General features: G+C 53.4%; 3 protein-coding genes across 3 annotated transcripts; 1 reads left to right on the plus strand and 2 right to left on the minus strand.

Annotated features, from left to right (window-relative positions):
* Window positions 1-372: 372 nt before the first annotated feature.
* On the minus strand, window positions 373-3,235 carry LDX57_012864 (putative GTPase activating protein (Evi5); the record flags this gene model as incomplete). Its single annotated transcript, XM_046094613.1, has 4 exons — window positions 373-1,732; window positions 1,784-2,140; window positions 2,195-2,808; window positions 2,867-3,235. 4 exons carry the CDS (start codon window positions 3,233-3,235, stop codon window positions 373-375), a joined length of 2,700 nt encoding a protein of 899 aa, XP_045950592.1.
* Window positions 3,236-5,141: 1,906 nt separating this feature from the next.
* TOP2 (DNA topoisomerase 2) lies at window positions 5,142-10,988 on the plus strand. Its single transcript, XM_046094614.1, has 3 exons — window positions 5,142-5,438; window positions 5,507-5,830; window positions 5,885-10,988. Exons 1-3 carry the CDS (start codon window positions 5,367-5,369, stop codon window positions 10,760-10,762), a joined length of 5,274 nt encoding a protein of 1,757 aa, XP_045950593.1. The 5' UTR covers window positions 5,142-5,366; the 3' UTR covers window positions 10,763-10,988.
* A 1,081-nt stretch (window positions 10,989-12,069) lies between these two features.
* On the minus strand, window positions 12,070-13,739 carry LDX57_012866 (putative APSES transcription factor Xbp1; the record flags this gene model as incomplete). The annotated part of the gene is made up of 4 exons (XM_046094615.1): window positions 12,070-13,094; window positions 13,155-13,239; window positions 13,289-13,404; window positions 13,469-13,739. The coding sequence occupies 4 exons, from the start codon at window positions 13,737-13,739 to the stop codon at window positions 12,070-12,072; spliced, it is 1,497 nt and encodes a 498-aa protein (XP_045950594.1).
* Window positions 13,740-15,425: the final 1,686 nt, after the last annotated feature.

Raw genomic sequence — 15,425 nt, forward strand, 5'->3', positions numbered from 1 at the left:
GGTATCTAAGTAAGGTAGAGTTTGGGGTATTGTTTATTGGTTCTGGTTGATTTGATTGATTCTGATCTGTATGTACAACAAGGATATCATAACATATACCTGAAAGTAAAAACAACAAAAGATGAAAGTAAAAGAAAATACAAAGAAAATCTATCGAATTGCAACACCATCCCAGCCCAAATCCAATATTCGCAACAAAAGCCGGTCAAAACTCCTCGCCGATTAAAATTATCTTCTTGCGTGTGCATGTACAGAGAAAGAAAGCATGTACATCAACATCAACCCAACCCAACCCAACCCAATCCTATCCAATCCTATTACCACACAGCCGGTTGCAATTTCTTTTCTTTCTTTTCGGGGGGAGGCGAGAGGCTACTTCTCGGTATACGACTCCTGGCTGGTCGAGACCGCCCGTCGTCCCCAGCCACTGAAGAATCCGCCTCCGGTGGCTGGCGGCTCTGTGGTCACTTTGTGCACGCCCATCGCGGAAGGAGTCCGACTGGGCGGTTCGGGGGTCTGCGACTGCGCGCGTTGTGACGCGGCGACCTGTTTCCGGAGTCCCTCCATCTTGGCCTTTACTTCCTCGAGTTCTTGCTTGGCGACCGCCTCTGCCGTTTTCGCGTTGACCAGCTCCAGCAGGAGGGCCTCGTCGCCGGCCGGTTTGTTGTTCTCCGTCGCCAGCACCGACTGCAGGCCTAGGCTGCTGGAGCGCTTGGTGAAGGTGCTGCGGGGCGAGGCGGAGCGCTGAGACATGGATCGTTGCGAGTTCGAGCGGACGAGTTTGAGTTCGCGCAGGCCTGGCGGCGTGACGCCCTCGCCGGGTTCGCTGGTCGGCGACCCGTAGGATTCCGGCGGGGTGTCAGTCGAGGTGGGCGCTTTGACGGAGCGCAGCTCGCGGACCATTCGCTCAAGGCGCTGGCGATCGCGGTAGCCGTCCTGAATGCGCCCGCGCGCTTCCCGCAGCTGTTCGCGCAGCGACGAATTCTCCTTCTCGTGCTCGTCCATGCGACGGGTCAGGTCGAGGCAGCGACCGGCCTCGACGGTGTGCATTTCCTTCCATCGGTTGAGGTCGTCGCGCAGTTGGTGCTTGGTCTGGTCGATAGACTCCTCTTGGTTGGGCGATACGGCGCCGACGAAGCGCTCCTCCGCTTTGCCGATCAGCTCGGTCGGCGCGGCGGTCTCGTCGGACTTAATGTGGTGGAGCATGGCTTTGGCGATCTGCTGGTCCTCCTCGCGCTCTTCGCGCTCGTGCTGCAGGTCCCGGGTGAGGTCGGCGTGCTGGCGCTGTAGATCGCTGAGTGCCATCAGGAGATCTTCGATTTGCGTGTGCAGGTCGCGATCTTTGTTCTGTGACATGGTGGATTTGGCGCGCGGCTTGGGAACGTCCGCGGAGAGTTCGGTGGGGGCGGTACTGGCATCGGAGGTGGACTCGATGGAATTTAAGGTGGAAGTCATGCTCTGCTTGGAGGCGGAGCGACGAATGCTGGCCGAGGTGCTGGCGTGGTTGGGGTTGAGCGAAAATGGCTGTTTCATGGAGTTGTGAGAGCCGGACCCCGCCCAGAAGCGGCCTAAGAAGCGCGACGCCGCCGCCTGCATTTGAGGGAACGAAATGCCCGTCGGTACGCCCTGTGATTGGTTGTAACTGGCTTCCAGCGCTTGCAGGCTTTCCTTGGTCACCAGCGAAGTCAGTGAGACAAAGTCGTTGACGAAATCATCCGCGTGGCAGGCGTATCTGCGGCCCGAATTAGCTCCCAGCCTCTGAATCCGTTCCCATGGTACTTACGTATCCCACAAACTGCGCGACAACAGCAGTTGCATCACATCCTCAAATTCCGCACAGGCCAGAATCTTCTTCTCATTGCGCTGCATCAGCGAAAGTGCCACGCGCATCAGGGTCTCGCACGCTCCCTCCAGGAAAATCACGTCGTAGATGCGAAGAAGCATGGGCAGAGGACACGATACGGCGAAAAACGACAGAAACCACTGCGACACGTACACCGGCTCGACATGCAGCGATTCCAAGTGCGCAAACAGTCCGGGTCGAAGACGAGAAAGGAGATTCTGGAACTGATACACTCGGAGGTGCAATCCCGACAAATCAGGGAGATAGCACGTGCGCAAGTCGTAGTGGTCCATCAACCTGGTCATAATTAGCTGGACTCTTGCACATCAATCCAGCGCCTCTGCTTCTTACCTCACCAGCACACAGAATGCCTCCGCATCCGTCATGTGCATCAGTAACGGACCGACCACAAATCCCAGCCCCTGACAGTACCCGATCTTGGTATCGTACAGACTGAAACATTTCAAGACCCGCGCCAACATTTGCTGCCCCTCACCGTGCGGATCACGGAACATCTCGACGTTGGGAAAGCTGCGACCGATATCCTTTCCGATAATGCCTTCGTAGGGGCTCGTCTCGCCGCACAATCTCTGATATTCCGCCAACAGCGTCGTATCCCGAGCCCCGGCCAAACTAGGCCATACCACGCCGCGCAGGGGAGGCGGGACGCCGCCGCGGATTTTATTCGAGGTCAACGTCGGCAATCGCTGCGCGGTCTGGGGGTAGTCGGCGACGAGAGCGGCCCAGAACTCGAGCTCGGTCATCGGAGGAGGTGGCAGTTGGGAATAACGCAGCGAGGACCGAGGGTCATCGTTGATCAATCGTTTGATGTGATGCAGGGATTGCGATCGGGACGGTCGTTGCTGTATTTCCTGCGACTTTGCGACGTTGGCCAGGCCCGATTTGGGGTTGGTTGCCAGGGCATTGTTTTCCTGCTCCAGACGAGCTAACAGAAGAGATGTCGACTAAATCCAAGTCAATTGTTTTTCTTTCCGCGTAATTGCTCGGACTAGATCAACGCACCTCGTCGGACCCCTCACGGCGAGGTTCCTGCTCCTCCGTCTTTTCCAATTCCTCCCAATCCACCATATCACCATCTCCCCGATCGCCGTCCTCGCTGCTCCGGGACCGGATCGACGTACCGGCACTACGAACCGATTTGGCCGGCCCCAACGTCGGCGTAGTTTTCGTCTCGGTATCTTCTGCGTTGGCCGGGGATGTCACCTCGACGGGGGTCCGGGGAATATCGAGGGTGCGCCATTCAGGTTGGGTATGCTCCGAATTGGACGATAACGAGACGGTGACCATGGAGTCGCTGTGCGCATGGTTCGGGGCGACATGGTTCAAGATCCCATCGGATTGAACCCGAGTGGCGGGACTGGAGGGATCCATGGCTTTTTTGGCTTTTAGGATGAATTCTGACGGCGGGATTGTGAAAAAATTAAATGCGCATTCCTCGGGGGGGAGGGAGAGTCGGTTGTGGGGGCGGAGGGGAAAGAGACGCGGTGGTCGCGGTCGGGATAGTCGGATAGACGAGGCGTAGAGGATTAGGATAAGAATAGCACACGATCAAGAGGGGCTGTCGAATGTGACAGCATGTCTTGTAGGTCAATTCAGCGGCGTTGAGGGGGAGGAAGTGGGAGTGGGAGTCAGGTAGAGGTGAGAGTCAGGGTGAGGGTGGGAAAGTGAGAGAGGACGAGAGAGAGCGAGAGGGGAGAGGAGACAGGCAGGTTAGTATGGTTTCAGAAAGTGAACTCCCTGAAATGACGAGTCGGACTGAAATGGAGAGGTTATTTCCTTTAGCGGTGATTAGTGCCGGCCACTAGAGCTTCGTACTTGACCCCAATGGAATAAATCCAGATGAGTCGGACGGAAATAACTCTGACTAGGAGGGTCCGTTATTAACAGGAACGTCAACGTCGCTATGGCTCATTAACTAGCGAAGAGATGACAGAATTCAGGGGCATCCGAGGCCTCTCCGGGTCATCCACCGACATTCGAGTCTCGCCCCGTCGATCGCCCTCAATAATGCATTCCGAAAGGTGTCGATTATTTGACCTCCTTTGGTTGAGCCGGGGAAAAGACGATCGATATTCAGGAACTCCACCGGCCGAACCACGGATGGGATCTTTGCAGTGGCCTTTCTTTAGGTCGTCTACAGAACTTAACAGAAGTCCTCTCTGCCATTCACCGAGCTGGAAGAATCGCCAGCGACTTCTGTTGCCTCGACGAGGATCCGGCGGGATCCACGGCGATGCTCCACAAGGTTAATTAAGAGAATCGTCCGACGGCGTTAGAAACTTAGAATGTGCGGGAATAACGGTGCAAAAGTCAGAATTTGAACTGCTGAGGGACCAATGATGATGATACCAGAGGATAAGTATACTATCCCCCTGACCTGGAGGAAGTGTTCTTCTTTCCCATTGAGTATACTCCGTAGATGTCCATGAACACTCTGTGTCGGAAGACTCTAGATGCAGCAAGACTTCCCCTGCATTTCCCCTGAATGTCTCGATACCGTTTCATACAGCGCCAAAGATTGTCTTGGCAGTGTTTCATTGGCTAGTGATTACTATTGACGGCAAACCCGCCCCACTATGTGTAAGTTACAGTACACAAAGATACCGCCGAGGTGCCGGACTATGGAAAACAGCCTTACAGGGTCCGGCCGCAAGGATTCTTTCCATTCTTTCTAGAAACCACCGGAGAGGTAAGGAGGGGAGAGACGTCAACTGATATACTTGATGAGAGTGGCTTGACTGTGGAATGGTCATATTTGGAATTAAGGTGATAATCATGTGATTGAATTGCAGACTGAATACATAATATAACAGCATGGGTGCTAGCTAGGGAGTGGTCGCAGCAGTGAATGGATATATATTCAATGGTGAGGAGGAGATAGGAGGGACTGAGAGAGTAACACAACAAGATGACAGTTTATGGTCCTGGTTGAACCTTTTCCACATACAGAATATGTTCTTTGTTGGTTGCCATGATGGTAGATGGGTGACTCCAGAACCGTTGAATTCCATAAAGGAAAGAGTCAAACACACAAAGGAAGAAGGAAAGAGCGACCGTTTCTAGAAATAGTGAATCTTCCACCTGGAAAGTCCCCCTCCCCCGCCCGGCCTTGCATGTTTTGGTCTCACCTTCCCCTTTCGGCTCGTGTGTTTGGAGATTTCCTGTTCCGGGATAATCCGCGCCACTCGGACCGGAAGAACCCGCGACCGATGGCGGAAGGACAGGTTCTGCCAGTCCGGAGCCCAAACGGCGAGTCGCAGCGCGTTCAAGTCAACAACTGCACTCTCGACAAAGCAGCGTCGACAACAACAACAACAAAGAGGTGATCGTTTTCGGGGGTCTGGCTTGTTCTTGCTTCGCGTTCTCTCCTATATCCTCCCCTCCCCCTTTTTCGGAGGTTGATCCTCCTAATTCTTATTTTAATTCCTCGACCCTGGTCACTCTTTGCTCCTTTTTTTCTCTACCATTTCTCCCCTCGTAATTCCACTCCCACCACTTCTCCATGGACGACTCGATGGCCAGCTCCGTCTTTGATGACGAGGGCAGCTCTGACTTCATCCCAGAGCCCGCTCCTGTACGTACTGCATGGATTTTGTTCTCATCTGTTGATAATTCAACTGGTTACTGACTGTCGCATTCCAGAAGCCCAAGGCTAAGGCAGCCCCGAAGAAAGCCGCCGCGCCCAAGAAGACCACCCAAACAACCCTCACAGGCAAAGCCCCCGGAAAGGCAGCCGCTTCCAAAAAGCGCGCCAAAGCCGATAGCGAAGACGAAATGTCAGATGTCGACAAGATGTCCGACAACGACTCCGCCCTGTCCCATACGCCCCCCAAGAAGGCCAAAAAGGCCCCAGCCGCGAAAAGAGCTGGCTCGAAACCCCTCGCCGACGTCGAAAATGAATCGTTCACCGGCGAGGGCGCAGAGGAACCATCCAAGGAAACCAACGCTTCGGAGAGATACCAGAAGGTAACGACCTCCTGTCCCATCGTATGGTTCTGTGCTGACAGCTCCACCCATTAGCTATCACCACGCGAACACATCATCAAACGTCCTGATACCTATATCGGATCCACCGAGATGACCCCGCAGCAAATGTGGGTGTACAGCTCGGCCACCGAGGGAATGGAGTTCCGAGAGGTGACCTACGTCCCGGGTCTCTACAAGATCTTCGATGAGATCGTCGTCAACGCCGCCGATAACAAACAGAACGATAAGAACATGGACGAGATTCGCGTCACCATTGACCGCGAGTCCGGCGTCATTAGTGTCTGGAACAACGGTCGCGGTATCCCCATCGAAATGCACGCAAAGGAGAAGATCTACGTGCCCGAGCTGATTTTCGGTCATTTGCTCACCTCCTCGAACTACGACGACACTCAGCAGAAGGTCACTGGTGGTCGTAACGGTTACGGTGCCAAGCTCTGTAACGTCTTCTCCACCGAATTCATCCTTGAAACCCAGGATTCGCACCAGAAAAAGAGATACAAGCAAACCTGGACTGACAACATGACCAAGGTCGGCAAGGCCAAAATCACGGAGGCCAAGGGCGAGGACTTCACCAAGGTCACCTTCAAACCCGACTACGCTAAGTTCGGCATGACCGGCATTGATGACGACTTTGAGGCCCTGGTGAAGCGTCGAGTCTACGATTTGGCGGGAACCGCCAAAGTGGCCGTGAAGCTGAACGGCAGCCGCATTCCCATCCGCAACTTCAAAAAGTATATGGAGATGTACACCAAAGCCATTCGCCGAGAGCGCGGAGATGACGGTCCCGCACCCAAGGACGAGATCATCACATGCAGCCCCGATCCTCGATGGGAGGTCGGTTTCGCCGTGTCCGACGGCTCCTTCCAGCAGGTGTCGTTTGTGAACTCGATCGCCACCACGTCCGGAGGTACGCACGTCAACTACATTGCGGACCAGATCTGCGGTCGACTGGCCACCGAACTCAAGAAGAAGAACAAGAACGGCGCGACGCTCAAGCCTGCGCAACTCCGTAACCACATCTTCATCTTTGTGAACGCCCTGATCGTCAACCCGGCCTTTACTTCGCAGACCAAGGAGCAGTTGACCACCAAGCAAACCCAGTTTGGCAGCAAGTGTCCCCTCGAAGATGACTTCTACAAGAAGATCTTGAAGACCAACGTCATGTCGAATATCTTGTCCTTCGCTGCCCACAAGGCGGACCAGATGCTGAAGAAGACCGATGGCGGTCGCCGTTCCCGTATGAACAACCCCAAATTGACCGATGCCAACAAGGCCGGCACCAAGGAGGGTCACCACTGTACCCTGATCTTGACGGAAGGTGACTCGGCCAAGGGCTTGGCGATGGCTGGACGTGCGGTTGTCGGTCCCGATCTATTCGGTGTCTTCCCACTGCGAGGAAAACTGCTCAACGTCCGCGATGCGTCGTTCGAGCAGATCTCGAAGAACGCGGAAATCCAGAACATCAAGAACTTCATTGGATTGCAGCACAAGAAGGAATACACCGATACTCGCGGGCTTCGTTACGGCCATCTGATGATCATGACCGATCAAGATCACGATGGTAGTCACATCAAGGGTCTGCTCATCAACTTCCTCCAAGCCCAGTTTCCTAGCTTGCTGAAGATCCCTGAGTTTCTGATCGAGTTCATCACTCCCATCGTGAAGGTGTGGAAGGGTGACCCCAAGAACCCGACTAGGCAGCACTCCTTCTTCACAATGCCCGAATACGAGGCGTTCAGGGAAGCCCACAAGAACGAGCGCTGGGAGCACAAGTACTACAAGGGTCTGGGTACCAGTACCACTGAAGACGCTCAGGTGTACTTCCGCGATCTCGATCGCCACTTGAAAGAATTCCACACCATTCAGGATAACGAGGCCGCTCTGATTGAACTCGCCTTTTCGAAGAAGAAGGCCGACGAGCGAAAGGAATGGCTGCGGCAATTCAAGCCCGGAACCTATCTGGATCACACCATGTCCAAGATCACCTACACCGACTTCATCAACAAGGAACTCATTCTCTTCAGTATGGCGGACAACATTCGATCTATCCCTTCCGTTGTTGATGGTCTCAAACCCGGTCAGCGTAAGGTTTTGTACACTTGCTTCCGGCGCAACCTGAAGAAGGATATGAAGGTGGTTGAACTGGCTGGTCACGTCTCCGGTATGACGGCATACCAGCACGGTGATGCATCCCTGCAGCAGACTATCGTGGGCCTGGCGCAAAACTTCGTTGGCTCCAACAACATCAACTGCCTGGAGCCCAGTGGTAACTTCGGTTCTCGTCTTCAGGGTGGTTCCGACTCTGCCAGCGCTCGTTACATCTACACCCGTCTGTCGCCATTCGCCCGGCGTGTGTATCATTCCCATGATGACCCGCTTCTCACGTACAATGAAGACGATGGCGAGAAGATTGAGCCTGAAGTCTACATGCCCGTCTTGCCCATGATCTTGGTCAACGGAGCCGATGGCATCGGTACCGGATGGAGTTCGTCAATTCCCAACTACAACCCCGAGGACATTGTCGAAAATCTGCGGCGCATGATGGATGGCGAGGAGATCAAGCCTATGCAGCCGTGGTTCCGAGGCTTCAAAGGTGAGGTCACCGATATGGGAGGTGACCGCTTTAAATTCAGCGGTATCATCAAGGAAACTGGCGATAAGGAAGTGGAGATCACTGAATTGCCCATTCGTACCTGGACCCAGGATTTCAAGGACAAACTGGAAGACATTATCAAAGCGGAGAAGACGCCTTCCTTCATCAAGGATTACAAGGATTACAACACGCACCACAAGGTTCACTTCGTTATCCAGATGGACGAAAAGCATATGGCGGCAGCTTTGTCCGAGGGCCTGGAGGAGAAGTTCAAGCTGACGAAATCAATCGCCACCTCCAACTTGGTCGCGTTTGATCCCGAAGGCCGTATCACCAAATACGCCGGCGTCGACGATATTTTGAAGGAATTCTATACTATCCGTCTCAAGTATTACGAGCGCCGCAAGCAATACCAGCTTTCCGAAATGCAAAGGGAGCTGGACAGACTGAGCAACCAGGCCCGCTTTGTCCAAATGATCATCGACGGTGACTTGGTGGTTTCCAAGAAGAAGAAGAGCGCCCTCGTCGCCGAGCTGAAGGAGAAGAATTTCAAGCCCTTCCCGAAGGTCAAGGATGCCGTCAAGGCCGGTGAGGCGGAGCCCGCCCTCGAGGATGAGGAGGAAGAAGGTGCGGAAGACGCCGAGGTTCTCTCGAACTCTTACGACTATCTTTTGGGTATGGCCATTTGGTCCCTGACCCAGGAGCGTGTCGAAAAGCTCCGTCGTCAGATTGGCGACAAGGAGGTGGAAATCGACGCATTGATTAAGATGTCCAAGGAGGATATCTGGAAGCGCGACCTCGAGGACTTCATCAACGAATGGCGATTCCAGATCGAGGACGAGGCCCGGCGCTTGCGTAAGGTGGCTAACATGGGCCGTCGCACTTCCGCCAAACTCATGACGACTGGTCGGGGTTTGGCCGCCAGGAAGCGCAAGGCCGCGACTGACGATGATCCGGATGACGAAGATTTTGCCGCTCCCAAGTCCAAGAAGGCCGCAGCCAAGAAGACCGAACCGAAGGGAGGTCTTCTTAACTACCTAAACAAGCCCGCGGCCAAACCGGCAGCCAAGCCGAAGCCTCCGCCGACCGATGAAGATGATTCGGACGATGACTTCGACATGGAGATCCTTCCGAAGAAGAGCCGGGGTGCTGCAAAACCCCAACCCAAGGCTGAACCGGAGCCGGAGCCGGAGCTGGAGCTGGAGCCCAAGCAAGAGGATGAGGACGAGGACATGCCCGATGTTGTGGAAGAAGTCGCACCAAAGAAGTCCCGAGCCAATTCCAAGGCTTCCGTCAAGACTGAGGATGACGATGCCCCTAAAGCAGCTCCCAAGCGAGGCCGACCGGCATCGAAGGCTGCTTCTACCACTTCCTCCAAGTCCAAGGCCAAGTCTCAGCCCAAGGAGGAGGACGACGACGACTTCGATGATGATGACATCCAAGAAATCACCAAGACCGAGGCTGCCAAGTCATCGTATGGTTCCAACCGGAGGGCACGTGGACCCCCCTTGCACACCATCAGCGACTCCGACAGCGATGATGGAGAAGATCTCCTTGGTGATGTCAGCAACATGGTGAAGGGCATCGGCGGCAAGAACGGCGCGCCCTCTGATTCTCGACAGCTTTTCTCGGAGCGCTCTCGGGCTGGAAGCAGCGGCCTGACCCCGCGTTCCAAGGCGTCGAAGCAGTCGCCAGACTTCGACGCGGACGAAACTGACTATAGCAAGCTGGTGCCGCAGCACACTCCTCGGCGCTCCCTGCAAGTCAAGCCCAAAGACAAGGAGCCGAAGACGTCGGAGGACAATGACCCTGAAGAAGACAACGGCGGTGGCGACGATGATGACGAAGATGAACCCGTGAAGCCCGCGGCTAGCAAGGCAAAGACTACTGCCCGGGGCAAGGCCGCGACGAGTGCCGCAGCGAAGACAACCGCAGCGAAACCCCGTGGCCGACCTAAGAAGGACGCGACCACCGCCGCCAAGGCTGCTCCTGCCACTAAGCAGACGACCTTGTCCCCGGCTGCCAAGGCCTACGCTTCCAAGCAAGCCAAGAATGCTAAGGCGACCACCAAGAAGAAGCAGCTGGCGGACGATCTTTCGGATGACGATATTGATGCCATGGCCAACGACATTCTTGACTCTCCTGCTGGCGGCAAGAAGGGTGACGATTCGGAAGATGAAGAAGTGCGTCCTGCCGGCCGGAAGACTGCCAGTCGACCCGCGCGACGGACCGCAGCGACCAAGAAGACCTACGTGGTTGATGATGATGACAGCGAGGATGACGGTGACTTCGGTGATGATTTTGAAGAAAGCGACTAAACCATTCGATTGGAACAAGGGGCTATTGGGGACGTTGAACGTTCTTCTAGAGTTAATTTCTCTGTTTTTACTTCTGTTTCAAATGTGTTCCTCTTCTGTTGTTATTTCGGGGACTCACTCACCTTTGTTTCTATTTACATTTTCGTACACTGTTTAAAGGACGTTGAAAGTTCTCGTGTTGATAGCTGGTTTTGATATGCAATCGGACTTGATTCTGTTCACTTGAGGCTCCCTTGGTAATCTGAAAGACATAGTAATCGATCAAGGGCGATGTATTAGGTAGTAGCCCACTGCCCCCCAGTCATCCCCCAATAACAATCCAGAAACACCAAGCACCCAAGGACAAGCCTACATACATTACTTAGAAGTCATTAGAGACGAGAGAAGAGTGGTTGGTAGCTAGTGAGTCTCCATCCTCACGACCGATTCCTCGCTATTATTCACCTGCGAAGGACGATCTTTCATCGGGCAAAGAAGTAAGTCATCGATAGTCAATCAATCGTCTTCATATCCTAGAGGTTGCTTTCTATACGATGTGAACCGTTTCTGGCTGGTGAGATCTGTTTATGGTGGTTGATAGCTGGCGTTTGGTTGAAAGATGACGTATAGATGAGGTTGTTCTATTTACTTGGAGTAGGTAAGGTAGGGGTTGTAGGTATGTACATACATTACGCACATGCATGTATGTACTATACATATAGTAGATCCTAGTTCTCGATAAGTTTGGGGATTGGTTGGACTGGGTATCTCTATGTCTTATGTCTAGGTTTATGTTTATGTCTTGTTGCTACGCATGCTGTGCCTCTATAGAAGATTTCTTGGTTGTGAGGAAGTTACGAAAAGAAAGGTTTGTGAGGGTAGGTCTTGATAGGTCTACGTTCCATGGGACGACTGATTGAGTTGATGTTGACGAAGTAGTCAGTCAATGAAAAGGGATGGTTAAGTACTGGAGTAAGTACTGTCCATGAGAAGATATAGATACTGAAATAGATGGATGATGGATGATGGATGATGGATGATGGAAAGACACCTAGAGGAGATAGGCATTTAAAAAAATGAACTTAACTATCAGAGATAAGAAAAGCAGAAACAGTTAGAAAACAATCTCAAACAACCCCATAACAGAACATAACAACCCATGTGATACACTCAAAACGCCCAATCCGATCTATTTATCATTCATTCCTCGTTATTCGTCCGTTTTCGTCCGCTCTTCTGCTCTCCTAAGTCTCACTGTGTAGATCCCTGGCTTGGAGGACGAACTGGCCAGGTTACGTGAGCTAGGAACAATTACCACACACCAAAGATCAAGCAGACGCTCTCCGTCTCTTCCGTCCGCTAATCTGCTGTTGCTGCTGCTGCTGCTGCCAGCGCATAAAACCCTCCTCGTCGCTACCACTACCGGCCGCGTCCTGCATATACAAACTGAGCAGGGCATGCGCGGCCTTGACCTCGGCAGGGAGCAACTTCTTAGGATTGCGTCGAGATCGCGTTTCGACGCGGCTTGCTCGGGCCCGTTTACCAGGGGATTGGGAGGGATCCTCGTCGTCGTAGGAACTGTCTCGGTAGTCGTCATCGGCATCCTCGTCGTCCATGTCGATATCGACATCCATGTCCACATCCTCATCTGCATCCGCATCCGCATCCGCGTCGTCGTCTATTTCTGACGGACAGTCGCTGGAAGTGTTGGCGCTTGTCGTGGATGAGGTGTATATTGTGTTCGAGGACGTCGTGGCGTCCGAGCTGCCGCTGCCGCTCTCGCCGTCGCTGGCGTCGATAGCCCTCTTCCTAGACATGTTCTGCAGCGAACAGAGAAGGTCTCGCGGGGTCGCGGTGCCCGAACACCCCATCTTGACGTCTGCGCTACGCGGCGTGTTCACGGGCGTGAACGTGTTGCGGATCGGGCTGACCGGGGACATGCAGTACTTATCGGAGGTGCTAGCACCGGAGGTATATTCAGGGGAGGAGCCGTAGCCCACGAGTCTATCAGCATAGGAATGACGAAGACGGTGGCCAAGATGGGGATGGTCGAAGGATTTCGGGAGGATTTGCTTCTCGAACGGTTTTGACAGGTCTGGAGGATGACGCGAGGTCAGGAGTGATTGTTGCGGAGGGAGGGATTGGAGTTCGAGGGCGCGGTAGTAGTTGGCCATTTTCGTGGACTTGTCCACGATGGATTTATGGATGATCATGCGGCCGTATCGCGCACGGTCTGTCGGGTGGATGCACATGTCGATGAAGTCAAGGCCGAAGACGGGCGTGAGGATATGGCGGATCCGCCAGCAGAAGGTGGCTGCGACTGCTTTGGCGGCTTCGAAAGGCATCCAGTACCCTGGGTGGTTTTAGTCTTGGTCTGGGTGTTTGTTTAGGGCAGAGGGATGAATGGTCGTACCTTGTGCTGCAAGCGCACCACCCGTGATGCTATGGCAGATGTCGCGAAGGCCAGGGTTGGCGTTGAGCATTTTGGCCGGTGTTGTCTGACAGAAGTTAGTTGGATGAGATGGAAACCAATAACTGTTCACCGACCTTGGAGTAATCCTGGCATTTGAAAAGATGGGTTGTTCGAACAAGCCCAATGTTGTAGTCCCACATCACCATCCACTTCTTGTCTTCGCCCGGGATGACGAACTCATACTGCAAAACTAAACCACAAATCAGCTTCACATGTGCTTTTTTGAACCTCAAATCCATTCAAGAGACTCATACCTTCAAAGCTCTCACGTCCCGTCCGGTCCTGAAATGACTTTTTGTCGCTGTTGTACGGGATGTGGCGCGGATACAGCCCGATCTCGCCCATCGGATAGAGCTGGAATTCGCGGTGGATTCTGGCCAACTCTTCATCTCGCTCCTCACAAGGCGGATATCGCAACTGGCCCCTGATCTTTTCTCTCTTGAAAATCGCAGCATCCTTGGGGGGTTTCTCTCTCTTCTGGCGAGATGCTGCGCGGGAAGCCATCATGCTGGGGGAGCTCGACATTGCTGAACTTGGGAGACAAAGCCGGTTCAAGTCTGGCAAGGGGTTCAGGAGAGATTCGATGGACGCCATGAATAGGGCTCCTCGGGGTGTCAGATAGAAGATATACACTTTCAGCCAGCTGTTCGATCGGCCCAAGGGAACCAGTATACTGCCCAGAGCAGGGAAAAGGAAACTTTGACGAACGGAGGTTTTATGAGAATGCAACGAAAATATGCGGGGGGGGGGGGGGGGGGGGGGGTAAGAAACCTTCCTGGTTCTGATCCCTAAGACACTGGAAACGATGGGTTCTAGAAGGTCTGGCCAGAGTCAAAGGGTGAGAGAGACAATCAAGAGAAACAAGAGGGAAAATAGAACGGATATCAGGGCACGGATATGTTAGCTCACCGTATTGCCCCGAGCAATCATCAGACTAGCCAAACAGGAGTTACAGGAGTTACAAAATAGAATAAGTTAAAATAAATACAGAAAATAAATACAAAGACAAGGTTTGAGAGAATAAAAACAAATCATGAGCCACACTCACCTCCCTTGCTAGACTCATCGGTACAAGGCCTCCAAAAAGAGTGGATACTTGACAGCAGTTGATGAAGAGACCTCAATGGTCGCCTTCTGTTTGTCCCATCGGAGTGCGAGAAGAATTATTGCGCGTGTAAGTCCTTGTCGAGGCAATGACTGGGGGAGTGGTGTAGCCATCTGGAGCAGCGGTGAGCCTTCTTCCTACGATGTGGCCCTAATTCTAGACAACTTAGGTTGGGCGGATGTCTTGGATGGGCTGAGGCCTTCGGCATGAGAAACATTCTCCCGGTACTTGGACAAAGGAGGGCATCACGAGGCACACGACAGATTGAACCGGACAGAGAGGTGGGCGAGTCCAGCTTTGCCATACCCAAAATCCACTTTGGAGTATGGCAAATACTCCCTCGCCCCCGGGTTCAGTCATTCTGTAACGGGTTCCTCCCTCTTCGAAACCGGCGCTAGTTCAAGAGAAGTACTTGACTGACGACACCCTTTCCCCTCTCAAATTCAAATCGGAAAATTGAATTAAAGGTAGCGTACGCCCCTCCGGATTTTCGAGGCTTCGCTGGTGCCACTCACTCATCTGCAGCTACCCAAGACAGGAGATAACGCATAATCATAAGGGGGACATGGTAGATCACGTTTCAGGGGACTCCTGTCACCATGTGGACGGTCTTGCATTACTGACCGTAACTTGAAATAGCCAGGCCGGTGGCTTCCTGGATGATCCATATCTCTGGTCCGTCCAAACAGCTGAAGACGGCAGTCTGACGAGCGTAAGCCTAAAGGGGGAGACGAAACCATGGAACGTAAAAGGGTATCCACAGATACTTGTATCTCTGTGTGTCTGATTCGACCATCTGAAGGTATTCCGTTGCCGGCTTTTCAGATATATGGAATTCCATTTCTGTCAGCGGGAATCAACATCAGCCTACCCATACTGATGACCTCGACGTCAAGAAAAATCCGCCGCTGAAGAAACCGGAAGAGTTGATCTTCAGAGCACGAATGGCCAATGAAAAGACGGTATCCCAGCGGCGTTCGCTCGACGAGGCGGGTGTTAGGAAAAGGTCTCAGACAATTCTCGGAAAGCTGCATGACACTGTTGTAGGACAGGATTCCTGCTGCTGCTTCTGCTGCCAACCAATGAGCCCCACTGTCTCTGCTGCT

The sequence above is a fragment of the Aspergillus melleus genome (genome assembly GCF_016097325.1).
Source record: "Aspergillus melleus strain CBS 546.65 chromosome Unknown contig9, whole genome shotgun sequence".
NCBI classification, from domain to species: Eukaryota; Fungi; Ascomycota; class Eurotiomycetes; order Eurotiales; family Aspergillaceae; genus Aspergillus; species Aspergillus melleus.

Excerpts from the sequence above, each read along its gene's own strand:
- TOP2 (XM_046094614.1), top strand. The coding sequence starts at position 5,367 with ATGGACGACTCGATGGCCAGCTCCGTCTTTGATGACGAGGGCAGCTCT. Across the intron at positions 5,439-5,506 it reads TCATCCCAGAGCCCGCTCCT|AAGCCCAAGGCTAAGGCAGC; the intron begins GTACGTACTGCA and ends GTCGCATTCCAG. Across the intron at positions 5,831-5,884 it reads CTTCGGAGAGATACCAGAAG|CTATCACCACGCGAACACAT; the intron begins GTAACGACCTCC and ends TCCACCCATTAG.